This window comes from Antechinus flavipes, chromosome 3 (genome assembly GCF_016432865.1).
Source record: "Antechinus flavipes isolate AdamAnt ecotype Samford, QLD, Australia chromosome 3, AdamAnt_v2, whole genome shotgun sequence".
Lineage (NCBI taxonomy): Eukaryota > Metazoa > Chordata > Mammalia > Dasyuromorphia > Dasyuridae > Antechinus > Antechinus flavipes.
This window is the reverse complement of record NC_067400.1, coordinates 396424421-396448961: the sequence shown is the minus strand read 5'-3', so window position 1 is coordinate 396448961 and position 24541 is coordinate 396424421. Positions and strand designations below refer to the sequence as shown.

Genomic DNA, 24541 nt, shown 5'->3' with positions numbered 1-24541 from the left:
TGAATTCATTCCCTTTCCCCCAAAACCCTCCCATTTTCCTACTTTATATTCCTATTTAGGATACCACTGTATGCACTTCTGCTACTCAAGTAAAATCAGTTTCCAGTTATGCCAAATATAACATTTCTCATAGATGCTCCTTTCTTTTCTTTGATACCCACCAGACTCTTCTGTTTTGTTTTTCTGTTTCAAATCTCTTCTCATTCCTCCCCATCTTCCATTTAGTTGTCATATTTTTAAACCATGAATCTAATCATGTCATACATACCTTTCCCCTTCTCTACATTTGATAAATTTCAGTGGTTTATCTCTGTGACCAGATATAAAATCCTCTGTTTGGCATTTGGTGCCCTTCATAACCTGGATTCCCACTTTTTGGTCATAAATATTATTCCTCTCCAAGTATTCTCCATTCCAGTGACACTGACCTCCTTGCTATTCCTCAAACAAGGCACTCTATTTTCCAACTTCATGTATTTTCCTAGATTGTCCCTTATTCCTAAAATTCTCTCCCTCCCCATCTCCATTTCCTGCAATCTCTGGCTTCCTTCAAATTCCAGCCAAAAGCCCATCTTATATAAAAAGCCTTGCCTAATTCTCTTTGATGGTAATGTCTTCCCTCTGTTGTTTTTCTCCATTGTATCCTTTATGTAGTTTGTACATAGTGTTTTACATGTTGTCTCCCCTCATTAGATTGTAAGCTTTTGGAGAGTAGGCCCTATTTTTTGCCTTTCTTTGTAACTCCATTACATAGAACAGTGCCAGGCACGTAGAAAGTGCTTAAAAATACTTGGTGTATAGTATTATGCAGGGATAGGATAGGATCAGGACTTCTGAGCTGCTTACTGATATTCTATTTAAAAGGGTAACAGAACTAGGATTTCTTGTCTCTTTGCCCTTCTTCAGCAGTTTGGAATCTAAATCTGGGTAATGTACTGTAGATTCCCTCTGCCACTGGGAATTTCAGTCAGATGAATGGCAATTTAGAGATTCAGTTGGAGGAGCCATATCAGTAACTCATTTCCATTGTTAATTTGGTATTTTAGACACTAGATTCTACTAAAACTTAGTTAGTCAAAGCCATATAATTAGATGTTTTCTTTATTCCATTAACATTCTTTGAATAAAGATTGCTTATTGGTGAGATCAAAACCTCAATAGTGTTAAGGATTAATTTTTTCCATTCAGGTTAATAAATCCCTTAACCGCATTAACTACATAGGTAGCAGCTGTTTTTTATCTCAACATTTACTTAATATTTTCTTGGACATGGCATACTGTTCATCCCAAGAAACTAATTAAATTGACTACTTGAGTAAACCTAAGATTGATACCATATGTGAAAGTTTGAACATTATAATTAATTACAAATGGTGACCTTTTTGTTAAACTAATTTTCCACCATGCAGGAAAAATCCTGAATTTTAATGTTCCAACAACTAAAACTACTTATTTCTATTGTTATTAAAATGTTTTATATTGAAAATTAAGTGGATTTTATTTTCCTATTCAGATCCTGTAAGTAAAAGAAGGGAACTCAAAAATTTTCAAATGTGAAATAAATGCCCCCAAACATTTTTCATTGTATTTATTGTGAAGCAATGTTCTTTACCCTTGTGAACTCTGTTATCTTCTATAGTGTAATATTTTGCACATGCTAGGTGCTTTATTAAATGTTTTTTGAATTGTTAAAGTAAGGACTAGAGTTGTACAAAATAAGAAGGTATATAAAGAGGTTACTTTTTTGTATCAATGGAAGGAATATACCCATACTGGTGATGATAATTCACATTCATATTTAAAAGTTGCTAAGTATTTTCCCAGCAGCCTTGCAAGATAAAAGTAATTATTCTATATGTGTTTTGACAATGAGAAAAATGAGAACTCATAGAATTAAAGTGATTTGTGTAAGATCAGTCACTGATAAATTTTCAAATCCAGACCTTACTCTAGGCATAACTCATAAAATAACAAATTCTTAAGAGCATTACAATAAAAATGTTATTTCAAAATAGGGCTATTATGGATCTTTCAAAATAAATAGAGTTATAAACTCTTGGATTTCAGTCAATAATTTTGTTACTTGCAATCTCAAAAGAAGCAAACAGCAAGCAAATGAAAACATTGAACACAACTATAGAAACTAGTGAAATTCTTGGAAATACCATTCAATGCATATTAAAACTACTGTCCTCACATTGAGAGATAGAGAGGTCTATTTTTGAAATCATGGAAATCTGAATTACATTCCTGCCTCTTACAAATGCTAGCTGTGTGACTTTGGCCAAGTCACTTAACTTCCCAATCCCTATTCCCAGTCTCCTCACCTCCCCCAATAAGCTTTCACCTCTGAGTTTTGCTTTTACTAAAATTCTGAAGTTTAAATTTATCATGTTAATATTTAATATATAGTTTCAGTGATTCCAAAAGAAAAAGTGAAAACACAGTACTACCATTAGAAAAATGTGCTTACTAATGTATATTGTTGTTAAGGAAATAATTAAAGGAATTTTAGGTGTATTGAATTCTGATTTGCTTAATTAACTCTCTGGAATTAAAAACACTAATAGAGAACTTAAATGTTAGTACATTGTACTTTTTGCACACAAAAACAAATTCATTAATATTCATTACCTCAACTGCATTTTATTTATCATTTCTTTATATTTTGTATGTATTTTATCAATTAAGAATGTAACTGATTATATTCTTATTGGCTGCATTTTTCCTCCCCCCTTTTTTTTTTAAGATATGAAGAAAAAGCTACTAAAGATCTAGAACGTTACAATAAGCAAATCAAGAAAGCTACTGAGCAGGGGTTACAAAGAACACTAAAAGATAATGACGGGAAAAGATTGAAACTAACAGCAGCACAGAATCTGGCACAGAAACAGAATCTGAAAACTTCATTTTCTAATCAGCCAAAGCTTGATGAACTTTTTCAATTGCAAAGTGAGAAAAGGAAAAACAAGGCACAAAATACAAAAATTGTACAGGTTCCTTTTTCTATGAAAACCTTAAAATTTAAGTATGACAAGTATATGAAGGGTGACTTTCTTCATAAAGAACAACTTTGCCTGATTCACCATTTAAGTTTTCCTGATGCATGGGTAATTGGTTCCAAAACAGAGATTATGTTGTTAAATCCATACAGAGTGGAAGAAGCTTTACTTTTTAAAAGACTAATTGAGAATCATAAACTTCCTGCAGAGCCACTGGAAAATCCAGTGATATTAACAGAGAGGTATGTTAGAGAAATAAAAATATGCTGGATTTTATTTCTTTAATAGTTATTTTGAATTTTTAAAACTTAAGTTACATGTAAATAAAGAATAGCTTGAATTCTAAACTTTAAAAAAATTATTTATAGTAATTAAAAATTCTACAGAGATAGAATGATTTGCACAACATTCTATAAAGTATACTTATTCATCCAGTTCATTCATCCCAATTATTAAGAGACTCTACTAGGGTAATATTTACTGTAAGCTATAATGGCCCAAATGCACCACTAAGAAATAATTTGGGCATCTTAAGGGGAAAATGATAATTGCTTTCTTGTAAGCATGAATTGACTAATGGCCGATGTCTTGACATATCCCATTGAATTTTTTTTTGGAAAAAACCTCACTATGACACAAAAGACTTATGATCTATATCTTCTAGCACTAGTACAGGTCTCTATTATGCAATACATGTTTCTTTTATGAGAGGTAGGATGATTTTATTATTTATATATTTATGTATTTTTAAAAGTAATGCGTGAATTATTACATAGCTGCAGATATTTCCATTTTTGGAATGGATAAAAATAAAAGCATAAAGAAGTGAAGTGGTATTCTAAAGGTCAAACAGTCAGTGTGATCAATGTAAAGTTAGGTCAGCACATATCTCCTGATCACAGCCAAATACTTCTTTCAGGCTATGGTGTCTCTTCTTTAACTCATATGTTGATTTGGTCTTCATTTATTCCTTCAGTTGAGGGGAATATGGAGACTGGTTTTAGAGCACCCATTTCTGAAAATAATAGGATGGTAGACACACAGAAATCAGCAGCCCATTCCCCCCAACTCCCCATCCCAAGAAGCTCTTATATGATATAGTCTAGCAAGATTGGCATCAATTGGGTATGTGCCAAAGATGAATTTTGGCTACTTCACAATTTTGCAGAGGGCCAATCCAGGCCACACCACTCAAATTCAGCTCGTGACCATCCTTGGCACAAGTGCCACAGCCTGCTGATCTCCATGCTAAACTATGCAGGAAGCTTTCCCTGACTATTAGAGTTATTAGATATTAGAACAAGTTACTAAGAAAAATTATGGAATCTATTTCCCTAGAAGTTCTTAAGAATAAGAAGGATACTATCTCATTTTAATCATTTTAAAAGTTCTGCCCAGAAATTGGAAGTTAAACAAGATGATGTCTTAAGTATCTTGATAATTAATGTATTGCTGTATCCTTTTTTAAAAAAAGAATCTCAGATTTGTAAAATATTAATATGTAATATTATGTGGCATATGATAGTATATATAAAAAGCATTATATATGAGTTATTAGATTTGAAAAGCATTTTGTGCATTCTTCCAAATTTTATTTCAGCATAGTAGCTATAAGCTGCCTTTATTCCTTTTTAGTTCTTTGTAGTGCCTTAGGTAAATTTTTCAGTATTGTGAGTCCTTGATAAATGTTACTGACTGTAAAATTCAATTTGGCCTGTATTTTTGAGTACTTGTTATGTTCAAGGCCCCATATTAGCAAAATTAATGTATCTAGTAACTCTGTATACTTAAGGGGCAGCATAGTAGAGTAAAAGAAACACTAAACCTAGCACCAGGACACAAAAGTTCAAACTTGAATCAGTCACTTTTATCTCTGTGACATTAGACAAATCATCTAACTTTTATGGTCCTGTTTTATTATCTGTAAAATCAAGATACTAATACTAACAACTTAAGGATGTTGTGAGGATAGTTATGCTTTGTAAACCTTATATAAATGTGAGTAGTAATTATTAAGAGTATTCTATAGCTTATATACTGTTTGCTTCATAATAACCCTAAAAGGTAGATGTTGTAAATATTAGAATCATTTTTTAGACTTGTCTTAGAAAAGTGAAGTGTCTGAAATAATACCAGCTAATAGCAGAACTCACCCTTAAGACTATTACTTCTTCACCATACCATACTGCTTCTTTATAGAAATAAGAGATATTGTTAATTTCCCCTTTACCAAACCATACCTTATACATATTGTAATTATCTAATAAATATCAGATTTTTTTTTTAACAATGTGATTCATTATGAGAACACTTTAAAAATGGACCTTGAGCAGTCTTCTAAGGGAATTATGGGAGAATTGTTTCTTAATTTTCTTAATTTTGTTTTAGGTTTCTTAATTTTGTCATATATAATTTGATAAATTAAAAGACCATGATTTCTTTTTCAGTCTTTTCAATGGATCGCAATATTTAGAGATCTTAAATAAAATGACAACAGATGATCAAGACTTCAGTGGTTCGATCTATTTCTCTGATCCACGTCTTACAGCAAATGGATTCAGGATAAAATTGATACCAGGTGTGATGACATGTTTAACATTTACTAAATTTGAAAAATAAATTCAAATGCTTTCTTTTGTAAACTCCCTTTTGAATTTTTATTTTGAATTATTAGTTTCCTTAAATTATTTTCTATCATTTTGACATATTAACTTTCTTCTCAACATATAAATAATACCTATGTAAGAACTTTTCTAAGTCGCATTTTAAAAAGGCCATTATATGCCTTATGGATAAATAATTGGTTCCTACTTATGAAATGGATTTGAAACAATTTGCCTTGTATTCATGTTGTTTTAATAAATGAGATAGTTTCATATTATTTTTATCATCCTTTTAACATTTACACTGCCCTATTTGTTTTGCTTAATGATCAGGGAAAAAAACATACATTTTCTTTTCTTTCCTTTTTTTCTTTTTATAAAGAGATTAAGATCCCCAGTTTGGCCATTACAAACCTAGAGATGAAATTGGCTTACACAATTTATTGAGCTTCTGGCCTCTCATTCTTTTCCTTTTTCATAGTCCTATTTGGGGATAATGAAGAAGTTTTTATTCTTAAATGGATTTAGGTTGGTACTTCTTTCTGGAATAGTGAAATATTTAGCCCTTCTAAGAGATTTTTAATCATATCTCCAGGTTGAACCCTTCAGCTCATCTCCTGCTTCTGGACCATACTGTATATTGCTTTGAGCCATTCTTTGCAATTGCTGAAGGGTTTTCTCTTCTGGATGAAGAAAATACTTTAATGAGCTCTTGACTTTCAGTATCCCCTGTAGTAACTGTAGTAACTCAAGGCTATCCTACAGTTTTCTACTTTGCTCCTTCAGTTCTGTGGTTCAGAACTCTCTAAAGTTCTTTTTTGAACTTTGTTGAAACTAGATTCTTTATCTTTCATTCTAAACTAGCATCTCTTTTTAGACTCAGTAGGCATGTGGTCTTGATGGTGGATTCCTTCTTTTTCTGGAACTAGTTTGTTCCAGAACATCCAGAAACTCTCCAACATATAGATACAGATTTCTTATTTCTTATATTCTCAAAGTTAGATTTTTTTTTCCTTTTGAGCTGCCAAATAAGTTTTTATTTTCCATTAAAGAGATTACTTGAACTCTGTGCTTAGTTCTAGAAAATAGATAATTGGTGTCCAAAACTACTGAAACAATCAAGTAATTAGTAATTCTACCAATTTCTTTGAATTTTTTTTTGATAGTTGTCATTCAGTTTTTACAAGGGAATAGTTCTCTAGAGTCCAATTGTTACAGGTGAGTTAGGATCACAGGAGCTTAAATACAAAACTGGGGGAAAAAAAAAATTCAAAGTCATCAGCCTAGAGAGTTTAAGTGACCTGCCCAAAGACTCGAAAAAGGAATTTGAATCCAGTTCTTCTGAGTCCAGAGCCAGTGTTCATTCTAATATACTGTCCTGCCTCCAAATAATATATCTAATGTTAGGCATAATTAATACTTAAGAAAATTATCTCCCATATCCTTCTCTATGCTCCTTTTTTTCCTGTATTTTAAATGATATGGTCTGGCTACCATTCTTTGAGTTTTTTATCACTCTTGTTAGCTCCTTCTGGAGAATTTCTTGTATATACTCATTTTCTTCTGTCACTATTTAACTATTATTAATGGCTCAATGTTATCCTCCTTCATGAATGTTTGCCTTATTCTAAAGATGGAAGCAATCTTTTTCATGTGTTCTCATAGCTCTTTGTATTTCTCATCTGTTTGCATTTCTCATATCAATTACAATTATTCTAGTACTAGTCTTGATTTTTCTATTTGTTTAAATTCCTCATGGGCAGAAACCATTTTATCTTTATAGCTCCCATTGCACTTATGTACTGATTACTGTATTAGGTACTAGAAATTCAAAATCAAAATAGTTCATGCCCTGAAGAAACTTATATTATATTATGAGAACATAGCATTTAAAGTATTATTAAATATATGGTATATGTAAATTAATTTCAAGAAGACGGTAGCACTAAAAACTTGGGAATATGAGGAATTATCTGTTATAGAAGATGGCTTCTGATATGTGGTTGGCAGAAGATGAAATATTATCATATAGAGAGTAAGTTGTAAACAAAATTGGTAGGAGTAGAAGATTCTCTGCAGGTCAGAGAATAATATGAACAAGACTGGAAATATGAGCGACAGTATGAGGTTATTTGCTATTTTTAGGTGGGATAGTATATATGGATCTTCATGTTAGAAATATCGGGAGATTCTAAAGACAGAAGGACTAGTTTCATTCATCATCCAAATAAGAGGTAATGGGATCCTTAACTAAGATGAGGTGAATAAAAAAGAGACAGACATGGAAGATGATGTGAAGATAGAATCAAAAAGGATTTGATCAGAACTTGGAAACCACTTGAACAGGGAGGATGAGGAAAATGTAACAGTGGGCCATATTTTTATCATTACACAATTGACTGAAAAGTGATTACAAGATACTACTATATGTATTGCTTTTTAAATACATATATACATGTATACACAGACATACATACATACACACACAAACCTTTGATTTGGTAGAGCAAAATGCTACCTTAAAAGTATCAACAAAATATCTCATATTGAGACATCAAACTCATTCACAATTTCTTAAATGATAATAACAAAAATAATTTTGTTCAAATACTCTGATTATAAACATCAGACATAAGTGAGAGACTTATGCTCTTCAAAGGTTGTCCACAACTCTGTGGAGGACATCCGATATAGAATCCAAAGTGAAGAAGAATTTTCAATGGATGGTAAAGTGCTCCAGATGTTTCTGTGGATAGCCTGCTGATTGCATCCAATGTTAGGGATACTGTAGAATCTTTTTTAAGAGATCTGGAACCATTCAAAATAGTTTGACCTAATAATTAGGAAAAACCAAATGGGTGAGGAACGTGTGTTAATCATTTTATAGGATTCATTTGGGGGAACAATCTGTACATCTCATCAATTGGTCCATCTATGAAATATATACATATGGATAATGAGATGAGCACAGAATTAAGTAGGAGGAGAATGAGATGGATTGCCAACTTGAAATTATAAAACTGTTTTAATTACCCAAAGCTTCTTTTAAAAACAAAGACTCGTATAATTAACATTCTTTTGGTGATATTAATATTTTTGAGTCATGAAATACAGTAGTTTGAAACACTGATAATGAGTATCATTGGGAGAACAATAGAGAGGACATGATGGGTATATTCAAGTTTCAACATGTAAAAAAGAAGAACTTTAAAGGAGAACAGGAATAAAGATTGTTATGTGGAAAATAAATTGATTCAAAAAGAAGATGAATCAGTCATATAATGAAGGATGACAGTGCTCCATTAGTACACTTATTATGTCAGAAGAAAGTGAAAAAAGCTTTTTTCATGTTGGGGTCTCTTGTGTAGTGGATATATGAGAGGACATAGGCAAAAATCACACAGGATGTGCATACATAGATGACTTCTGTGAATGACTTATAATCTGCATAATTGGAGAAACCATCCTTATTGGTGAGATCACAGATTCATCTGAGTATTTTAAGATAAATATTTAGATTTGGGAATTGTCTTTTTAGAGATGATAATTGAACCTATGTCAGTGGATGAATTTTCAGAGAGAGAGAATGAAGAGGGGAAAATATAGAGCCCAGAACGGAATCTTGGTTAGGAACTTGAATAGCAGTTGGTAAAATGCTTAAAGTCACTTTTATTTTAATAAATATCATGGGACTTCATTTTCTCTCCAAAGAAAGAAATGTTCTAAGCAAATAGAATCAGCAAAACAGCAATAACTTAGATGAAATTACATTACTTGAGGCACATGTGGAGTGTCAGTGGGCACCACCTCTTAATGTGGAGCCCTGTGGGAAATTATATGGTCTCTAAGTAAGGGAAAAAAGAAATATTTTTCCAAATTGAATTCTAATCAAAGTCCACTAAATGTTTTAACATTGATTTTGTTTTTAATGGATATGTTCTGGAATGTAATTCAAAATTGATGTAAGATTTTATTATTTTTTTTCTTTATTCCAGGAACTTCAGTTACTGAAAACCATCTGGAAATAGAAGGAATGGCTAATTGTATCCCATTCTATGGAATATTGGACTTAAAAGAAATCCTTAATGCAGTGCTAAATAAAAATGCAAAGGAAGTTTATGAATGTAGACCTCGTAAAGTAATAAATTATTTAGAGGTATGTTAGTATTTTATTCGTTAGCAGACTTTAAGAGGACTTAAGACTGTTCTGAATTAGAAAATTAAGCCATTTGTCTATTAATTTGAATGTAAGAAAGTTGCAAAAAATCATTATTTTAGAATATTTTTACCATTCATCTACACTAAAGCCTTACTATCATGCTATTTTTGGATTCATTACGGGGAACGATCTTTTGTTTATTTTTTGTTTAATGATTTTATCATCATTATTAGCTTTTCTTCTTTGGGAAAGGGAGGCTAGAACAATGATGTCTTTTTTAACATTCACTTTTAAAATTTTTAATTTCCAATTCTCTCTCATTCCTCCCCATCCATTAAGAAGGCAAGCAATGTGATATCCATCACACATGAGGGGAAAAAATTTCCATATTAGCCATATTGCAAAAAATTAAAAAATAAAATAGAAAAAAATATATGCTTCATTCTATACTTAAGAGTTTATCAATTCTCTTTTGGGAGGCAGATAACATTTTTCATCATGAGATCTTTCGAATTGTTATGGATCTTCATAGTGATGAGAGTAACCAAATCACTCATAGTGGATGTCAAAACGATATTGTTGTATTATGTGCAATATTCTCCTGGTTCTCATCACTTCACTTTATGTCAGTTCATATAAATCTTTCCAGGTTTTTCTGAAACCATTCTCTTCATAATTTCTTATAGCACAATAGTATGCCAACACAATCATATACCACAACTTGTTCAGTCTTTTCCAAATTGATGAGCATCCTATGGGGAACATTCTTATAGATAAGGCACCTAATAAGAAAATGCTTTGGGAATTTTGATAAATAATAATACTGACAATGGAGTCAGTAATTGATATATCCATCTTATACTAAATACTTGTTCCATAGGCAGGATGAAGTGTACTAGCTCATCCCCAATATTTATCTCTTTTTACAAATCCATATTATTTAATAAATGGAAATTTGATGCTTTATTTGTTATATAATATGCTGGAAGAAAGTACTTAAGCATTTGTAAGATCAGGATAAAACCAGTCTCCTGCTGTGAAAGTAGGTAAAAAAAAGAAAATAAAAATATTACTTTGCAGTAATTTACAATTGCAGTGTTTTCTTCCCCCAAAAGATTCATATTAAATATATATACATATATATATATTTGTTAATATAGTAATAATATATATTCGATATATGTAAATATATTAAATATAAATAAAATATTTTGAAAGTATCTGTTTTTCATCTAAAATATTATCTTACTATAATTTAAAAAAAACTTATTATGTATCCAACTTGTCTTCACCAAATCTGCCAAAATTATGAATATCTTTTTCAAAAAATTAATGATATCTTTGTGGCTTTTTTTTTTAATAGGGAGAAGCAGTGCGTCTTTCTCGACAGCTACCTTTATATTTATCAAAAGAAGATGTACAAGATATTATCTATAGGATGAAGCGACAGCTTGGAAATGAAATTAAGGGATGTGTTCATGGTCGCCCATTTTTTCATCACTTAACACACCTTCCAAAAACTATGTGATGCTTGCTTACAAATTATTCAGTAAGGTGGAATATTTTGTTTTTTTCTTTTCCATTAAGGAATCTTTCTTCCTTTAAAACTTTATAATCACGTATTAAGCATTTTTTGTATTATCTTATGTTACAAATGATTGTTTTAATTAAGATTCACCATTTTGTAAACTGAAATAAATTACACATATGTATAAAAAGTCTAATTAGATTGAAAGGTTCTTTATATATATAGTTGGAATTTTTAAATTCCATATCATTTGTTTTTCATCCATTCAACAAATTTAGTAAATATTTCTTAACCTCTTTATATAATTTACTCTGTAAGAATATTCCCTTACAATATATGTAAAATAATGTATTTGTTTTATAATGCAACAATGAAAATAACAACTTTTTAAAATATTTGTCATCTGTACTAAATATAGTTCAGGAGACTTCATAATGAAAAAAAAATCAGCTTTTATAAATATATTGATCTACATTGTTCAGTTGTACAGTATCTGTTAGACATAGTTCTAATCCCTAGAGGTTCAAAAACATCTTTTACAAACTCCAACTTTATTCCTTGAGGCATATTTATTACTTAGTAATGGTGAAGAGCTCCATAGGAAACAACAGAATGAAAGAAGAATATCATTGGGCTTTTCTGTCTCATCACTAATAGCACAAGGAAACAGAAGACCTGAAGCAAAGGTCCAGTTCCTGGCCCCACTCAAGGGTTCAGGGTCCCTGCTAGGGGTAGCACAAAAGAAAAAGGCCAAGTCAGAGCAACTTGCAGGAATTTGAGTATCCATTAAGAGACCAACCTACACTCAGCACGGTCTTGTGGTGGGGGTATTCTATGGACCTGAAATAGCAGATATCTGGGTAAATGGCCACTTAAGGAAAAGTGTATCAATACAACTTGGGTCCTAGAACCAATGTTAATAAATTCAGATTTAGAAGCAGACTATAGAATGGTCTTGATTGCAATGCCTTGTAGTTTGGTTCATAATCCAGATCGTAGTGAAGATAGGACTTAATTCATGGACAGCATTATCCCACACCAAAATTACAATGGAAGACCATATCTGATCTCAGTCACTCCATCCAGCAGTATGTGTGAGAGAGAAAGCAATTTCTGTCTTTGACACAAAGCCTTAATCCAAGAACTAAAGCTGTCAACATAAATGGGGAACTGGAGGAGAAGCAAAAAAAAATTAGCCACAAGGACTCCAGTGGGTGATAAAAGAAATAAAGGAAGAGCCAAAGCAGATAAAGATGAAATTAAACATTTGGAAAGAAGAAAAAAGCAAAAAGTATACAACTTTCTCCAAGTAGTTGACACCCTAGAGAATAACAGAACAAAGCAAACAATTCAATAGTTCAGCAAAGCAACAAGAAATAGCACAGTATCATAAAATGAAAATTTAGGATAAGTAATTTTATATCTATATGTCTATAGGCATACACACACACACACACACACACACACAAATAACTGACCCGGAAAACCAGAAAAGAATTTGGGAATCATCATTACTTATACTCTAAAAATCATAACTAAACCAAAAGGGACAAAAAGAATTGAACTACAACATTTTAAGAAATCATAAAAGAAAAAATTCAAGAAATATTAGAGCCTGTGGCAAGGTAAAAATTAAGATTCTTCTTGAAAGAAACCAAATTGAACATACCACCTACAAGGGTTACAGGGAAAATCCAATTTTCTGATTGATTAGATAAAGAATTCAAACACTGCTTGCAGCCAGAAAGAAAGAAAGAACTAAAAGATCCCAGTCAGAATAATATTTAAAAGGAAATGTAAGGAGAAAACATATTTAAAAATCATAATTGAATCAAATAAATTTAGCCATTATACAGAGAATGGCCAAATAGCTTAGAAAGAATACAACAATGTGGTTTACAAAGAAATGGCAAACAAAGCATTATAAAGTTAGGATAAGGGTTAGGTATAGAAGCAATTATGCCTTACATTAGTACAATAAAGGCAAGGATAGTAGCTATAATATCAGACAAGGCAATAATAAAAATAAGGACACTTAAAAATAGAGAAGCAAGGAAATTACAATATACTTAAAAGTGCCATGAATAAAGAAATCATATTGCCACTAAACATATGCATCAAATGACAGTGTATAAAAATTTTAAAAACTTTGAAATACAGGAAGAAAACAGAAAATAATATTAAGATTAGAAAAATAATAAAATATGTCAAGGAAAGAAGTTAAAGTTCTAAATAGAGTTTTAGAAAAATTAGCCATGACCTTTATCAACTAACAAGAAATAGAAAAATTAGTAAAAATGGTTCTCAGATTTGGTATTTTTACCAAAATTGAATATGTACTTGGACATAAAAAAATTCATATACTCTCACCCACAGAATCAGTTCTCTGATCTTCTGTTTCACTTAATGAATTTTTTATCTAACTCTATATAAAGTTAACCCTTGGTAGTTTGATAAGGCATGAAAATCTTATAAACGACTTTAGGTAGTATTCTTTTTTGCTATATTGGCATGGCTCGAGTATAAGCAATGAATATTCACCAAATTAATTAAATTTTTTTTCAGTGTTTTGTAATTTTTTCATATAAATCAGAAAATTGACTCTCAGCTGAAATATTTTATGTATTTTGAATGTGATTTCCATTCATATGATATTAAATAAAAATGCTGTTGATTTTGTATCAGATTTCTGAGAGGAGAACAAATTGGAATCAAATGGAGGAATAATGGGAAATAAATAGAAAATTTATGAAATAGAGAATCCTGCTTCAGAAAAGCCATCCTGTTAACATATTAATTTACACAAATATGATTTTCCTACCAGAAAAGTGACACTATGCAAGTATACATTGCAACTACTTCAATACATGAAGATCTACTTTTACAAAAGAATGTAGGGAATGTTTGTAAAAGAATTTACCACAGGATTCCCATTACTCAACTTGAGCATTAAAAATAATATAGGTTGCAAAGACCCACAGATCTATGTGCATATACATATGTGTATATTAATTTTTTAGTAATATATCTATTAACTCCTTAAAAAATAGAATTGGTGAAATGGAAAGAGAACAATTTCTTTAAAAATAGAATTGGTGGAAAAAATCCAATAAATAAAACAACTCCTTTAATTTAAAAGTTCAATTGGCTAAATGCAACAGGGAGATAAAAAAAAATCTAACTGAAGAAAATAATTCACTAAAAATTAGAATTACACAAATGGAAGTGAATGGCACAATGAGACATCAAGAATCAGTTAAACAAAACCAAGGAATATATTATTTTTTTTTAAAAAACATTTCCACATGACTAATGCTATTTAAGGAAGGGAGAGAGAAAGATTTGGAACACAAAGTTTTTCAAGGGTGAATGTTCAAAACTATCTTTACATGTATTTTGAAAAATAAAAATTATTATTAAAAAAAACTATTTGGTACTAAAACTAAATGGTGAATCAGTGGAATAGGTTAAGTGCATAAGATACAGTAGTTGATTACTATAGTAATCTACCACTTGATAAACCCAAAGATTGTAGCTTCTGGAATAAGAATTCACTATTTGACAAAAACTGCTAGGAAAACATATGTTGTTTAAAATTAAACATATTTATTTAATGCTAGACGAGAAATAGAAAAATGATCAATTGAACTGATTAGTTAAATGATATGTGGAAGCAAATGAGCACAGTAACCTAATTTGTTAAACCCAAAGATCCCATCTATTGAATTACAAACTCAGTATTTGACAAAAATTGCTGAGAAAACTGTAGAGCGTTCTGGTAGAAAACTGGCATAGAACAACAGGTCAAAACTGTAAATATCAAGCTAGCTCTAAATGGATATATTCTTAGACATAAAATGTGGTATCTTGAACAAATTAGAGAAGCAAGAAAGGAATTTAGATTTATAAGCAAGGAAGAATTAGTAAGCAAAGAAGAACGAGGATCATAGGAAGTAAAACAATTTTGATTACATAAAATTTCTTAGTCTTTATATGAACACCCAATACAGCCAAAATTAGAAGAACAGGAAAGAAAACATGGGTGAAGGATAAGGGTGCAATCTTTGCACCAAATTTGTATAGTTAAAATCTTATTTTCAACATATATAGGAAACTATTTTAAATGTGCAAGAATAAAAACTTCCCCAATTGATAACATGGTCAATGATTATGAATGGGCAATTTCCAAAGGAAGGAACACTGCTAATAGTAATATGAAAAAATGCTCAAAAACTGTAATATTATAGAGAAATGCAAATTAAAGCAGCTCAGGTTCAGCTTCCCTCACACCCATCAGATTAACAAAATTTACCAAAAAGGAAAATGTCATACTTAAGCTGAGAGAAAATAGGTATATTAATGCACATCAATGTAGAACTATTAATGGCCCAAACATTCTGGAAAGCAATTAAGTACTAAACTCCAAAATTAACTAAGTTAAACTATGCATTCTTTAATCCAATCAGAGGTTGGAGTCTGTGAATTTTTTATGCTAACATATACCCAAAGATATTTCTATTATGTCCCTATGTCTACTATGATCCCCAAAAGATCAAGGAAAAAGTACTCATATGTCCAAAAATATTTATTGTAGTTCTTTTTGTAATGGTAAAGAATTGGAAACTAAGGGGGTTACCCAGCAATTGGGTAATATCTGAGCTACGTGAATGTGATGAAATTTTATTTTGCTACAGATGAGAAGAGGAATTCTTCAGAGAAATCTAATAAGACTTTTATAAACTGATTCAGAGTGAAGTAAGCAGAACCAGGAGAAAAATTTATGCAACAAAAATCTTACAAACACAACTTTAAAAGAGTTAGGAAATCTAGGCAATCATAATTCAAAAAAAATGACAAATGTGTTCAAGGAACAATAATTGAGACTAGTTCCCCATGCCTCAGCAAAGAGCAGCCCCCAATAACCAATAGCAATGATGATATTAGCTGGAGGATAGCAGCTGTTCTCCATCATCTGAGGGATGAGTTGCCCCTCCACATTTGTGCCATGATCATACTTGTTTCCTACATGTATGTCCCTCATTCATTATCTACATGTTCTATGGCTATTTCGTTAAATATTATTTTGACTGTGTTCTCTGACTCAATAGTAAAAGTGAACATATTGTAAAGGGTTCCTGAATTATGGTTTTGAATGGCTGTAGCTTTTGGAGGCCCCTACATCAGAGAATTTCAATTGTTATATTTTGATTCAGTTAATATTTATTGAATATCTACTTTGCTGAAGTACCTGGCCAAGCTCTATTAAGGAATAACAAAGATAACTAAGACTTATCTCCTATCTTTTAAGCCTTCTATGACAATTAGTAGATGATATGATATGAATACAGATACATGGTATACAGGTATGGTTAATTGAGAGTTGTGTTTGTTTGTTTTTTAAGTGCCAGCAGGAAATTCATTCCTCTAGAAAAGGAGAATGGAGAAGCATTCAGGACAAAGAATATTTAAACTGGACCTTAATGAATAAATCTGGTCACAAGTAGAGAAAAAGCAAAATAATATTCTAGAGGTGTGAAGCAACATGAGTAAAGACATGGAGGCAAGAAAATATAAAATGTGTTCCATAATGATGAGTGATCCAGTTTAGCTGAAGAAAAGAAGTATATAAATGTCTTAGTGCCAGATTATAAAATGCTCCGAAATGCCTATTAAGGATTTTAGGTTATAGTTAGAAGGCAATGTGGAATCATCAATGTTTTTGAGCAGGGGAATGAGTAAAGTGATGACACAATCATTCAAGTATTTATTAACATCTATTATAATTCTAGCTTTGTGCTATGGAATATAAAGGAAAAAATGAAACATATCTTCCCTCATGAGTCTTATAACCTTTTAAAATATATATTTTAATTTATTTCATTAAATTTTCCAAATTACAAATAAAACATTTTACTATTTATTTTTAGCATTTTGATAACCAAAATATCTTTCTCAGTCCTATTCCTCCTCCCTCCTTTAAAAGGCAAGCAGCTTGATATCAATTATACTGTGAAATCATGAAAAACATTTTTATATTAGCCATTTTGAAAAAGAAAACGGACACACAAAAAAAGAAAAAGTTTTAAAAAGTATGCTTCAGTGTTCATCAGTTCTTTCTCTCTGAATGTGGATAACATTTTTCATCATGGGTTCTTTGAAACTGTCTTAGGTGATTGTCTTGATTACAGTAAGTCTTTCATAATTGTTCATCCTCATAATATTGCTGTTACTGTGTATAATATTCTGGTTCTGCTCACTTCACTTTGCATCAATTCATATATATCTTCCCAGGTTTTTTTTTTAAACTATTGTGCTCATCATTTCTTATAGCACAATGATATTCCCTCACAATCATATACTACAATTTATTAAGCCATTCCTCAGTTGATAGGCAGCTCCTCAATTTTTCAATTCTTTAGTGCTATAAAAATAACTGCTATAAGTATTTTTGTACAAAAAGGTCCTTTTTTACTATTCTCTAATCTCTTTGAAATATAGACCAAGTAGTGGTATTATTGAGTTACAGAAAATGCAAAGTTTTATAGCACTTTGGACGTACTAAATTGCTCTCTAGAATGGCTGCACTATCCACTGAGGGTGCATTAGTGTCCTGATTTTTTCATTTCCCCTGTAGCATTTGTCATATTCCTTTTCTGTTATATTAGACAATTTTGTCCTATTAGGTGTGAGGTGGTATTTGAATTGTTTTAACCTGTATTTCTCTAATCAGTAGTGATTAAAGGCATTTTTCATGTGACTGAGTTTTTCTAAAAATTGCTGTTCATATCTTTGACCATTTAACAACTGAGGAAAGGGGCCTGACATTCTAATAACAGTGATAATATGTAAATATATAGCTGTATACTAAATAAGGGAACCTTGTTAATATGGAATATGAGAAGTAGCTTCAGGATCAAGTTGGTGCTTCAGTTAAGCCTTAAAGGAAAGGAGAAATTCCAAGGGATAAAGGTAAAAAATAAGACTATTCCAGATATAAAAAATAGCCAGTCAATCACCAAAATTCAGAAATGGAATGTGACATACAAGGAACAGTGAGGTTAATTTGACTAGACTATAAAGTGTGTGAACAGGAAGACAGAAATAATAATAAACCTGGGATGAGGAGGGAGTCCAGTCAGATTGTGAAGAAATTTAAATTCCAAACAGAAGAGTTTATAAGGAGGTAATAAGAATGCCAGCTTTTGAAAGCTTAACATTAAATTTTCATTGTGAGCATTTACACCTCAGAAATCATTAGTGTCATACTAGAAGTACTTCCCCCCCCCCCCTTTCTGGAGAACCAATTGGTAAACATTTACCAGCACATCACTGCAGAGCACCATCAGAGTTTTTTGAATAGTGAAGTAACTATTAAATATTTATTGAATAGTTAAGTGATTAAATGGCCAGACCTATGTTTTGGGAGGATAACTTAAGGCCCAGGAAAGACCTGAGACAAGGAGATAATGGGGTCTATTGCAATAGATTAGGTAGAATGATTAGGGCCTAACCTAGAGTTTAAGTGTAGAGAACACATACAAGAAATGTAGAGGTAAAACACACATCATACAACACACACACACACACACACACTCACCAAGATGAGGTAACCAATTAGATATATGGGATGAGGGAGAATGAAAAATCTCATATGAACCTGAAGTTATAAACCTGGATGAAAGAATAAGGCTTTGTGGGGGAAGATAGAGTTCAAATCTGGAAATAATTTGAGATAATTATGGGGAAACAATTTCAAAATGTTTAAGAAGCAGTGAGTGGTTTGGGAGTGCAGCTCAGGAAAGATGAACCTGAATATACAGATCTGAGAGTCATTTATTCATGAATAATAACATATGGGAGTTGTTGAAAAACTTAAGCAAAATGGTTTAGAAAGGAAACAGAAAAGAGTCCAGGACATAGCCTTAGATCATATCCACATTTAGAGGGCATACCATTGATGATTCTCCAACAAAGAGACTAAAAAAGATGGATCAGACATATAGGAGAAAAATTGAGAGAGCAGAATCAGAAGAATATGGAAAAGGAAGGGTATCTAAGAGGAGAAGGTAGTCAATTGTGTCAAATGCTGTAGAGAAATCAAGAAGAATAACTAGGACGAGGAAAGACCATGAGATTTGGTCATTGAGATTGAAGATGACAGCGTGGACATTCTGCTGGAGAAGATAGGAAGGGATTAGATCAAGGGTACATGTAGAGGTGTTGACCTTCATGAAGAGAAAGGAAGGGAATGGGAAGAGAATAAATATTTATATAAGGCTTACCATGTACCTTTCAATTTAAACAGTTTACCATATAGTAGCTGAACTTGATGCCATTTTAATCCTCATTGAAGACATTTGACATTGTGGAAAAACATGAAGCAAGACACAGCTCCACTTCACTCCATTGATGACAGGAGTGCGTTGTTCTTTATTCGGAACCTGTGCAAGCCTGCCATCATAGAACTGGTATTCAATACTGATGGATTTCTCCAGGCATGGAGAAATTTTGCCATGAACTTCATGTGACTGACGGTATCAAGGAGCTTGGTCAGGTGAATGAATGCTGTTTACAAACTTCTTTTTTCCTCCTGGCATTTCCTGACCAAAGAGAAGGGAGAGTTGGCACATGACTTTTTGTTCACAAGATGATCGTTCATTCAACATAGCCTCTGAGGTTGAGAAGCAACTTGGTATGGATCAATTTTTCTACCACTTGTACTAATTTTTGTCTGAAAATCAACACCAAAAAAACTGTTTTTCACCAACCACCACAGCACTATCTATACATGGAACCACTAGGCATAATAAATGTAGAAATTTTGATTGTTATGGATAAATTCATGTATCTTGGAAATACTTTCCAGCGATACCCACATAAATAATGAAGTTGATGCACACATTGCCAGAGCTACTTTAACTTGTGGGAGACTCAGAAAGAAAGTGAAAGAGAGAAGAGATATATAGGATATATATCAAATGAAGGTTTAAAAAGCCATTGTGCTGACTTAATTATTGTATGCCTGTCAAACCTGGACAATCTAACACTGCCATGCCAGGAAACTGGATTGCTTCCATTTGAATTGTCCTGGAAAGATTCTGAAATTCAACTGGCCAGATAAGATACTGGACACTAAAATCCTTTCTTGAGCTAAACTGCCAAGCATTCAAACTCTACTGCAGTGTACAGCTCTTATGAGCTGGCCATGTAATTTGATTTCTACATGTACATTTACTTAAAAGACTATTTATAGAAAACTCACATAGAGATTAGAAGATGATCAAGAATGCTCTCAAGATCTCTCTGAAGAACTCTGGTATTGATTGAAAGACATGGGAGACAGTGGCAAAGGACCACCACTATGGCATGCCCACATCAAAGAAGTTGCTGTGCTCTATAAGCAAAGCATTATGCAGGAGCACATGAGATGTGCAAATCTAGAGACATCTCCATCCCAAATGTTCAAAGAGACTATTTGTGCCTCAGTTGTGGTAGAGCCTTCCATTATTAGAGCTCATATTAGACTGATCAGCCACTGCTGAATATTCTGTACCTTCATCCCAATATCATGATATCATTGGTGGTCTTCAAATGTGAAAGACAAACTACTATGTGCTATCCATTATGTTAAACACATTTACAGATTTTTTTTATCACATTTGATACCAATAATAACCTTGAAAGGTAAGAGCTATTCCTTGTCCCATTTTATAATTGAAAAAATTGAGGCAAACAGGTTAAATGGCTGGCCCAGAGTCATAAATTAGTAAATGTCTGAGGCTGGATTTGAATTTAGGTCATCTTAACTCCAGGCCTAAAACTATCCGTTGCACTGCCAAGTGAAAAAGTTAAAAGGTGGGAGTCTGTCTTGTTATTAGAAACTGGAATGAATATGTATGTATGAGTGATATGAATTGAGAAGAAAGGAATTCTTGGCTGATAGTCTCAGCTGACAGGGTGGATGAGTGGTAACATGGGAAGTTAAAGAGAAGCAGAGGTTTAGAACAATTGCTTTATGGGACAGAGAACTGTTTAGAAAGGAATAGAAGGATTAAAATACTTCAGGGAAAGCTCAATTCATATTAAATAACATCAATTTGTAGTTGATTGATTCAACATAGTCTTGTGATGTTGTCCAGCTCTATTCAGCAAAATGAAGGATGTAGATGGTAAAAGTAATTTGGGTTGAAGTGTAAGTAAGGCACAATTAATGAAAACACACAGAGCCCAGAAATTCCAAAGCAAATGATACTGAAGAGTTCAACTGTTTCACCAAAGAATTCAGATTGGGAAAGGAAGACAGTATAAATAGAGAAAGGTAATGTCCTAGGAAAGTAATAACAGGAGAATTGTAGGTCATAATAATACACTGGAGGAAAAAAGAAGAAAAGGGAAGAATTCACCTTAAAAGTGCATTCCTGGGAAGATGTGGATGTCATGTCAACAAATATTTAAGTGCCTACTATGTTTTAAATACTGAGAATTCAAGAAAAGTAAAAAAGATTTCTTGCTTTCAAGGAGCTCACAATCTAATGAGATAAATAACATGCAAGCAACTAGGTGCAAATAAAATTCAAAGGATAAATTGAAGATAACCTTAGAGGAAAGACCCTAAGATGGAGTAGGAAAGGTTTCTTATAGAAGGTAAGGTTTCAGCTGAGACTTGAAGGAAGCCAAGAAAGTGAAAAGGGAGAATTTGAACTTGCCAAACATGAAACATCCAGTAAAAATGAATGAAATAGGTGCTACAATAGATAAAACACTAGTTTTGAAGTTAGAAGGACCTCAAATTCCACTTCAGACACTTACTAGCTGTGTGATCTAGGGCAAGTCATTTAATCCTGACTGTCTCTAAAAAGGAAGGAAGGAAAAAAGGAAGAAAGAAAAAGAATATAAAATAGAATGAAGTTGGCAGATGAAGTTGGCTTTGAGAAGAACAGCAATGAGGTCAGTGTCCTTAGATCCCAGAGTATGTGGAAGGGAATAAGGTGTAAGAAGACTGGAAAAGTAGGAGGGGTCAAGTTATGAAGGACTTTAAAAGCCAAACTGAGAATTTTTATACTTGAGATTAAAAGGAAGCTACTGGAGTTTGTTGAATAGAAATGTAATAGTCAGACTTGTGCTTCAGGATGATCAGTTTGATAGGTGAATGGATAATAGACTATAGTGGGAAGAAACCTGATAGAAGGATACCAACCATTAGGCTTTTTCAATAGTACAGATGATATTTCTGGTGAGGAAATGCAACAAGGTGGTAATAGTTGAAAAAAGGAGCATCTATGAGATAAACTATGAAGACGTAAATGATAGAACTCGACAACTGATTGGTTATGGGGGGAGGAGGTAAACAGAAGAGAGGAATAAAGGATAATACTAGGTTAAAACCTAGGTGACTAGGAAGATAGTGATAATACCAATAGTAATGGGCAAGTTAGGAAAAGAAGAGGGTTTGGGGGGGAATAGATAATGAATTGTTTTGGTTATGTTGAGTTTAAGATGTCTGTATATATGACTTTCAGTTTTAGATGAATAACGGCAACTGGAAATGTAAAACTAGAAGTCAGAAGAGAGATTATGGAACAGGACAAATAGATCTGAAAATAATCTGAATAGAGATGACAACTGAATCCATGCAACCTGATGAGATCACAAGTGAACAGTATAAAGGAAAACCAGAACTGTGGACACAGCCTTGGGGGCATGCATGGTTTAGTGAATCTGCACCCCTATATTGTGTAATAGAGCACCATATTCTCTACTTCACAATATATGTAATTGTTCTATGACTATTTCTGATCTACTAACCCTGAGATGAAGAAATAATCTTTTGGCTATCTGTTAAGCTGGAATTGAATGTCTATTCAAAAGTCAAAAGAAAGTTTTTTCTTTGGCATAGTAGGTGCTTTATTGATTTATTTTTGGTTTATAGGTTGTGTTATCTTTTAAGTTTTTCTACAGTTTAGTATTTCTGTATATCAGATATAAACCCAGCTTGGTGTTGATTACACTTAACAAGAATTTATTAAACTCCTATTCTGTGTAAGTCACTGTGATATTTGTAGGGGATGCAAAAACAGAAAACCAAACAATCCCTGCCCTTAAACAACTTATATTGAAGGAAATATTGATTTTAAAGATGTTTCATATTCTATAAGATAATTAATTATTTTGTAGCTATTTCAACCTGTAGTTTTTATTTTATATATAATATATATCCACATATATGGACATATACATAAATATAAATCCATATGTATGTATATATGTATACTTCATCACCAGTCACATCAGTCTCTGATGATGAGGTAGATGATCCTTCTACTTGCAAAGATCAATTTCTCTGCATGTACCCTTGATCTAATCTTTGACTATCTTTATCCATCAGGTTACACTATTACTCTTAGTTTCTTCATTATCTCTATAGTATTTCTTCTCTTCCTAGATACTGATTCCTTCCCTGCTGCCCCCAAGCATGCCCCAAATCTTCAAAACAAACAAATTAAAAACCTTTTTGTGTTTAATAGCAGGCATCTTATATTTCTCCAACCCTCCTCAGTTAAATTTGAAAAAGCAATCTATATTCAAGAGTCTCAACTTCCTTTCCTTTCACTCTCACAGTCAGAATTAAGGATCTTGAGATGAAAGCAACTTTCAAGTCCATCTAATCCAAACCTCTTATTTTATGGATAAGGAAAGAGGTTAAGTGATCTGTTAACTTCACATAGCTAATAAATTTCTCAGGTAGGATATGAATACAGTTTTTCCTGTCTCCAATCCTTGCTCTGCTTATACCTCCCTTCAAAGGCTTTTTGCACTTTGGAAAAGAGGGAGAGAATAAGCACTAATATTATTAATAATAAATCCAATTAATAATATAATGAATAAGAGTATAATAATATACTCTAATTAATAATAATATACTCTATATTAATGCTTATTCTCTCCTTTCAAAAATGTAAAAAAAGCTTTGAAGTATAGCTTTTCTGGTATAGAAAAAGCTTTATTAGTATAGACAGCATTAGAATTAGAGACAGGAAAAACTGTATTCATATCCTACCTGAGAAATTTATTAGCTCTTTTTACAAATATTATTTCATTTGGTCCTCTGGCATAATGGACCTGTTATTATGCCCATTTTACAATTGAAGAGATTAAAACAAACTAATCTTAAAAACATAAGTGACTTATCTAGGGTCACAAAGTTAGCATATGTCTGAAGCTATATTTGAACTCAGTTCATCTTGACTAC

At 32.1% G+C, this 24541-nt stretch overlaps 1 protein-coding gene across 2 annotated transcripts in view; it reads left to right on the top strand.

Moving 5' to 3' along the window:
* PMS1 (PMS1 homolog 1, mismatch repair system component) overlaps window positions 1-11488 on the top strand; it is a 109223-nt gene extending 97735 nt beyond the window's left edge. The window contains exons 10-13 of one of the 2 annotated variants that reach the window (XM_051986024.1): window positions 2750-3244; window positions 5450-5580; window positions 9601-9761; window positions 11128-11488. In XM_051986024.1, the coding sequence (XP_051841984.1) occupies window positions 2750-3244; window positions 5450-5580; window positions 9601-9761; window positions 11128-11292 (952 nt within the window). In that variant the 3' untranslated portion in view covers window positions 11293-11488. The remainder of the gene's footprint in view (window positions 1-2749; window positions 3245-5449; window positions 5581-9600; window positions 9762-11127) is intronic. The other variant, XM_051986025.1, reaches the window with a different exon arrangement.
* Window positions 11489-24541: the final 13053 nt, after the last annotated feature.